The sequence below is a fragment of the Dipodomys ordii genome, unplaced genomic scaffold (assembly GCF_000151885.1).
Source record: "Dipodomys ordii isolate 6190 unplaced genomic scaffold, Dord_2.0 Scaffold2, whole genome shotgun sequence".
Classification (NCBI taxonomy): Eukaryota; Metazoa; Chordata; class Mammalia; order Rodentia; family Heteromyidae; genus Dipodomys; species Dipodomys ordii.
In genome coordinates, this window is record NW_012267218.1 from 17,645,818 (window position 1) to 17,653,314 (window position 7,497).

Sequence of the window (7,497 nt, forward strand, 5' to 3'; positions counted from 1 at the left end):
AAAAAAATCTTAATTTCATAGTTATTTGTTTTACTAACTTTTAAATTTATAGAGAACAAATAGCGACTGTGTCACTCCATATTTGACTAACATGTAAACAAAAAGCTTAATTTAATTCAAAGATTAATTTGAAGGTCACCTGAGGTAACCTGTTGGGAAGTTGTTTCTAACTACATAAGCCAGACATACAATTAGTGTTAGGTGGTAGTCCATGTCAAGACAGATATACAATTAGTGTTAGGTGGTAGTTTATGTCAATTGGTTTTGTAAACTTTGGTTGCTTTTTGTAGTTTTGACAGAGAGTACTGTAATGGTTTTGTTTAAGGTATATACATAAACTGTTGTATTTGTTTCTCTAAAGCTTTACAAATGAATAGCTCTCAATACTTGGATCACTGTGATATGACTCAATGTATTGAACTTAACTGAGTTCAAACTGAAGTACCCCCCAAAACCCCAAATCAAAGCAATTAAAAGAAAAAAAGAAAGCTGGGCACAGATAGCTCATACCTATAAACCTAGTTACTCAGGAGGCTGAGATCTGAGGATCATGGTTTGAAGCCAGCCTGGGCAGGGAAGTCCATGAAACTCTTACCTCCAACAAAACACTCAGAAAAAGCTGAGACACTGGACTCCAGTGGTAAAGTGCTGGCCTTGAACATAAGTGCAGGGAAAGCACCCAGGCCCTGAGTTCAAGCCACAGGGCTGGCACCAAAAACAAAGCAAAAAATATTATTGGAATAACAGCTAAAGAATGATAGTAAATGTGGGGGGAAAAACCCAATACTTAATTACTTTAGTGTATTTGAACATGCAGGATAGTTAGAAGAGATAATGGTTATAGTTAAGTTTGCATGCATAATTTCGTATTAGTTCACTTATTGTGGGATAACAGCTAAAATGGTAACAGAATACTTGCTCTTTTGCTTTAGGTCAGCTTCTCCAGGTGGTCAGAGCAGCCAATGGTGCCCAGTATATCTTTCAGCCTCAACAGTCAGTAGTTCTACAACAGCAGGTTATACCACAAATGCAGCCTGGTGGAGTTCAAGCTCCTGTTATACAACAGGTAAAGGGATTTCAGTTACCATTTCCATCTTCTATTTGGATTCCTTAAGTGGTTGCCCTGGCGTTTTCCATGGTTTTTCACTCAGAGTTGTTATTTTCTGTTGTGTGTCTTATAGCATAATGTATATTCAGCATGTTTTTTAATGAAAAGAATTACCATATATTAAAAGTATTGGCATACATTAGTTGTACAAAGTGAGAGGTTTTGTTATACTTTTGTACAGGCATATAATGTGTAATAGCATAGTTTCTTTTTTCCCTTCATCTTTGCCAATATTTGTTGTAGGTTTTTGTGGTGATAGCTGTTGTGGCTGGGATGAAATCAAATCTCAGTATTATTTTGGTTTCCATTGCTTTTATGGCTCAGGATGTGAAATACCTCTTTGGGTGTTTATGGCTATTTATATTCTTCTTTTGTGACCTCTTCTGTTTATTTCATTTGCTCATTTAATGGATTATTTGTCTTTTGATGTTTTAAGGTTTCTTTTCTTTTGGTTGTGAGGCTTGAACTCAGAGTGTGGGTGGTGTCTTTGAGCTTTTTTGTTGAAGGGTAGAGCTTTACCACTTTGAACCACAGTGTCACTTCCAGTTTTCTAGTGGTTAATTGGAAATAAGAGACTCATAGACTTTCCTGCCCAGGCTGGCTTTTGAATAGTGATTCTCAGATCTCAGCCTCCTGAGTAGCTAGGATTACTGGCACGAGCCATTGGTCTGCTGATGTTTTAAGTTTTAGAGCTCTTTATCTATTTTGAATTTTAATCCCTTGTCTCATAAATAGCTATCCAAGCTTTTCTTTTCATTTTACATGTTGTTTCTTTGCTTTAATAATGGTTCCTATGATAAACAGAAGCTTCTGGTTTAGATGCAACCTCATTTGTCAATTCTTGTTCTTATTTCCTGAGCTACATCAGTCCTATTCAGCAAGTCATGGCCTATGTATGTGTCTTTTTTTTTTCCTATTGTATAAAATTTCAGATAGTAGTTTAAGATTTTTGAGACATTTTCAATTGATTTTTTTGTACAGAGTGACAGTTAAGGATCTAGTTTCAATCTTCTTTGTGTGAATCTCCACTTTTCCCAGCACCATTTGTTTTGAAGCAGTTGTCTTTTCTTCATATGTTTCTGGTGCCTTTTTAAAGAATCAGGCAGCTGTAGCTATGTGGTTTTATTTCTGGATCTTCTATGCTGTTAAGTCTACATGTCTTTTTTTTTTTTGGGTCCGGTCGTGGGGCCTGAACTCTGATCCTGGGCGCTGTCCCTCAGCTCTTCAGCTCAAGGCTAGCACTCTGCCACTTGAGCCACAGCACCACTTCCGGCTTTTTTCTTTTTGCTTATATGGTGCTGAGGAATCGAACCCAGGGCCTTACGCATGCAAGGCAAGCGCTCTACCACTGAGCCACCTTCCCAGCCCTCTACGTGTCTTTTTATGCCACAATTATGCTCTTTCTTGTTATTATGGCTCTGTAGTATAATTTAAATCAGGTATTGTGATATAGCCAGTATTATTGTTTTTGCTCAACATTGCTTTGGCTTTTCTGGATTTTTTTGTTTCCATATGAATTTCAGGATTACCTTTCTAGTTCTATAAAAATGTCATTGAGATTTTATGCATTGAATCTATAGTGGTTTTGGTAATTTAGCCATTTTTACTGTTCTGCTGATTCATCAACATGAGAGGTCATTCCTTCTTCTAATATATAATTTTCTTTATTCAGTGTTCTATAGTTTTCATTGTTAGAGTTCTTTTTACTTCTTTAGTAAAGTTTATTTCTAGATATTTAATTTTTTTGTTGTTGCTGTTGGTCGTGGGGCTTGAACTCTGGGCTTGGGTGCTATCCCTCAGCTCTTCAGCTCAAGGTGAGCACTCTACCGCTTGAGCCACAGTGCCAAAAACTTCCAGTTTTCTAGTGGTTTATTGGAGATAAGTCTCACAGACTTTCTGGGCTGGCTTTCAACCGTGATCCTCAGATCTCAGCCTCCTGAGTAGCTAGGATTACAGTCATGCATGAGCCACCGGCGCCCAGCTTTTTGCTGAATGTGTATTCTGTGATCTTTAGAATCTTTGAAATACATGATTTCTTCTGTAAGGAGATAATTGGAATTCTTTCGTATTTGTATTACTTTTCTTTTTCTTGCTTTATTGTCTGGTTGAGAATTCAGGCACTATTTTAAGTAAGAGTAGAGAAAAGACTTACACAGTCTAGTTTGTGATTTCAGAGGAAATTGTTTTTTTCTCCCCTATTGGCTATAGGTTTGCCTAATACTCTGTGGCTTTTATTTTAATGTTGAGGTATATCTCTTGTCTTTATGTAGCTTTTATTTTAATGTTGAGGTATATGTCTTGTCTTTAGTTTCTCAAGTTACTCAGCATGTTTATAAATTGAATTAATGGCCGAGCACTGGTGGCTCACTTCTGTAATCCTAGCTACTCAGCAGGCTGAGATCTGAGGATTGTGATTAGAAGCCACCTGGGCAGGAAAATGGTGAAACTTTTATCTTCAATTAACCACCAGAAAACTAGAAGTGGAGCTGTGGCTCAAGTGATAGAATACTAGCCTTGAGCAAAAGAGCTCAGGGATATTGCTCAGACTCCTGAGTTCATGCCACAAGACCATAAAAATTACCCTCAATTACTGTTGTTTCAACATTTTTTCTTTTCCTGAGTGTGTGTGTGTGTGTGTGTATGTGTGTGTATGTGTGTGTGTGTGTGTGTGTGTGTGTCTGTCTGTCTGTCTGTGTGTCTGTCTGTCTGTGTGTCTGTGTCTTCCTTGGTCTTGAATCCAGGTCCTGGGTTCTGTCCCTGGTGTGTTATTTGTTGTTTTTCTCAAGGCTAGTGCTCTACCAGTTGAGCCACAGCACCACTAATTTGGGCTATTTAAAATGCTAGCTTTGAACCATATCTTCTGATCTCAGTCTCCTGAGTAACTAGTATTACATGTATAAACCACCAGTGCCTGGCTTTATATTATTTTTTTATAGACAGATATATAAATTGATAACAAGATAGGTTAGGCAAGGTTATTCAGCCAAACTAATTTCTGATTTCCATAATCATGTGCTATTATCTTTCTGTATTAGACTTGATATTATTCTTTAAATTAGAATCCTGCCTTTGGTCTTGAATGTAGCAATTTCCTGTACTGCCTCCAGATAAACTAGAGAGCAGCCTGGCTGTTCTTAAAGCACAAACAGAAACTAGTGTAACCTACTGGGAAGGTCACCGACTATGCTTTGTTTCCTAAACTAACCTTAGTACCACTTACTATGTTCTCATTGAATCAGACAGGCTAGTTTCCTTTATCCAAAATGTTTATTGTGAGTGGGGTACCAGATTTTGGAGTTTTCAGGTTTAGGGATATTTGCATAGATTACCAATGGAAATCCAAAAATCTGAAATTCTCTCAAATCCAAATATTTTTCAGATTAGGTATGCATGGCTTTTTGAGTTATTATTGTGTTGTATTTGCTTATTAAACCATTAATCTGTAAATTTCTGAAAGGAAATTCTTGTTTTTGCAGGTTTTGAATTGTATGCTTGAAACTAACAGCACTTCTGATTTATTAATAATTATAATTATGAATGTTGTTTTATATATATATATATAGTTCATATTTGTTAATGTATTCTTTTCAAATTTAGAATTTTAGAATGTAGAACCTGGAAATAATTTTAAAGATTATGTTTTCTGGTGGTTTTACAATATGGTTTGCATGATAGAACCATCTGTGGAATTGTAAGTTAAATCAATACCTTTTATTAGTCAATTAAATCAGAATATTGAGGTATGAGTTAGACATCTTCAAGAATGGAGATTGAACTTGGCTTTGTGCTTGCTCAGCTGCCACTCCACTTAAAGTTTGGCATTTTGCTGTTTATCTCTGAAGATGGAATTTTGTGCATTTTTCTGCCTTGGTTGGCTTCTCATTATAGGTGTGAGCCACTGGTCTCTCTTACACACACACACGCATGCACGCACACGCGCGCGCGCACACACACACACACCCTCTTTTTTTCTTTTTGCCAGTCCTGGAGCTTGAACTCTTTGTGTTCAAGGCTAGTGCTTTACCACTTACTTGAGCCGACAGTACCACATCTGGCCTTTTCTGAGTAGTTTATTGGATAAGAGTCTCATGGACTTTTCTACCCAGGTTGGCTTCAAACCATGATTTCAGGTCTTAGAATACTGAATAACTAGGATTATAGGTGTGAGCAACTAGTACCTGGTAGTATTGTTAGTTTTTAAGCTACTAATTGCATCAGTGTTCAGAATCATTCCTTATCCCTAGTCTAACAGTGAAATTAAAGTAATAGAGATTAGTGTCTTTCTTTAGCTCTATATCTGATTCAGGTGTTCAGATTCTCAAATGCAGTACTCTTTGTATGGAGGCAGTGTAGCATTACAGTAAAAGCATGAGTTCTAGCCACAGAATTTAGGCTCAAAATTTGTTACTTAGTGACTATGAGCTTTGCAATTTATATGTTAAAATTACTTGCATACTTGGCTTAGTATCTGGTATATGTATAAGTACTCAGTAAATGAAGTAGTTGTCAGAAACTTGAATGATAAAATGGAAATTTAGTGGGGTAGTACACTAGCTAAACATAGCTTTCATGCTTTGGTAGTTTTAACTATGAATAAATGACATTGCTAGTGATTCTTTAAAAATTTGGACCAGTTTCTAACTACCATACTTAATCCTTCTAATTGGCGAAATTTTTGGTTTATTTGATTTTTCCTTATTTGTTTTATTTGCTTTAGGTCCTAGCTCCTCTTCCTGGAGGGATTTCACCACAGACAGGTGTCATCATCCAGCCTCCACAAATATTATTTACAGGAAATAAGACTCAAGTTATACCTACGACAGTGGCAGCACCCACACAAGCACAAGCTCAGATAACTGCGACTGGCCAACAGCAACCACAGGCCCAGCCTACTCAGCAGCAAGCTCCATTAGTGTTACAAGTTGATGGAACTGGGGATACGTCATCTGAAGAAGATGAAGATGAAGAAGAAGACTATGATGATGATGAAGAGGAAGATAAAGAGAAAGATGGAGCTGAAGATGGGCAGGTGGAGGAAGTAAGTTTCTAGTGGCAGACTTGGAAAAAGAAACTATTCAGTCATGTCTAGTTTAACTGAGAAATTGTATTTCATTTTTTCCAGAGGCTATTTGGTATCATACAGTATAAGACTTTTGTTCTGTATGTACTACCATTTTTAAACTGTCCTGGCTATATTTATCTTTAAAAGAAAATTGTTTCTCATAGCTGGTAATTAAAAAATGTATGTATACCAAGTTAAATTGTATTAATAAGGATAGAGGAGACACAAGTCATTCTAAAGCTTTGGCTAATGTATTCATAATGGTAGAACAGAACAAGTAGATGTGGTCAGTCTTTTGCTTTAGTCATTAAAAAGGCAAGACAACATTTGAAGAGAGAGGAAACTCACAAAAACTCAATGAGACAGATTTATTCCAAACCTTTTGTTTTTTTGGTCATATTCTGTATCAGTTTCTTAATCTTTCCTGTTCTTGGCATCTTTCTGCTTCTAGAAGCTTATTGATGTCTCTGTTTTCTCCATAGTCCCAGCTTAGTTACTTTTGCCCAAGATGAAACTTGTCCCACCACAATTTTTATCACTCGTTGTGTGCCTCAGCATAAAAAGTGGCCTTCTTTTTGACCGTATTACAAAATAATTTAAGTGTTTTTAAAAGTTATTAAATACTGACTAAATACAAATGAATACAAAAAGTTTCAAAATAAAAATATCCTGGTATCCACCATCTAATTAATTTTTTTAAAACTGCTTAACATCTCCTGGGCTATCAGTATATCTATGTCCATAAACTTAGTGTTTATTATTAACTTGCTTTTCAACAATGAGATTATTTTCCTTAACAGTATACTTTTTTAGCTTTGCTTGTCTATTTCAAACATATAAATGGAGTAATTCTTTATGTATTTTTCTATATGTTGGTTTTTTTGCACCCTAAAATGATATTCCTGAGGTTTAAGATGTTGTATATAGCTGTAACTATTTTTATCTATATACCATAATTGATTTATCGTTTTTCTGATCTGATGGTTATGATTGTTACTTTAGTTGTTTACTGTTACAGTTTGAAATATTCTTGTGTGTGTCTTTGGGGGAATACATATAAAAGAATTCTCTTAAATGTTGTGTGTAAACACTTAACTTGCTGGATCCCAAGGCATACAAATCTTTAGCTTTATAAGAATATGCCAAATTATTGTACGGATTACTTCTCTCTCCTCTCCTCTCCTCTTCCTCTTCCTCTTCCTCTTCCTCTTCCTCTTCCTCTTCCTCTTCCTCTTCCCCTCCCTTCTCTTCTCTTCTCTTCTCTTCTCTTCTCTTCTCTTCTCTTCTCTTCTCTTCTCTTCTCTTCTCTTCTCTTCTCTTCTCTTCT

General features: G+C 36.2%; 1 protein-coding gene across 1 annotated transcript in view; it reads left to right on the forward strand.

Annotated features, from left to right (window-relative positions):
• Positions 1 to 7,497, forward strand: part of Gtf2a1 (general transcription factor IIA, 1, 19/37kDa) — a 36,603-nt gene that overhangs the window by 17,227 nt on the left and 11,879 nt on the right. Inside the window, exons 6-7 of the mRNA XM_013013406.1 lie at positions 933 to 1,066; positions 5,826 to 6,146. Coding sequence (XP_012868860.1) covers positions 933 to 1,066; positions 5,826 to 6,146 — 455 coding nt within the window. The remainder of the gene's footprint in view (positions 1 to 932; positions 1,067 to 5,825; positions 6,147 to 7,497) is intronic.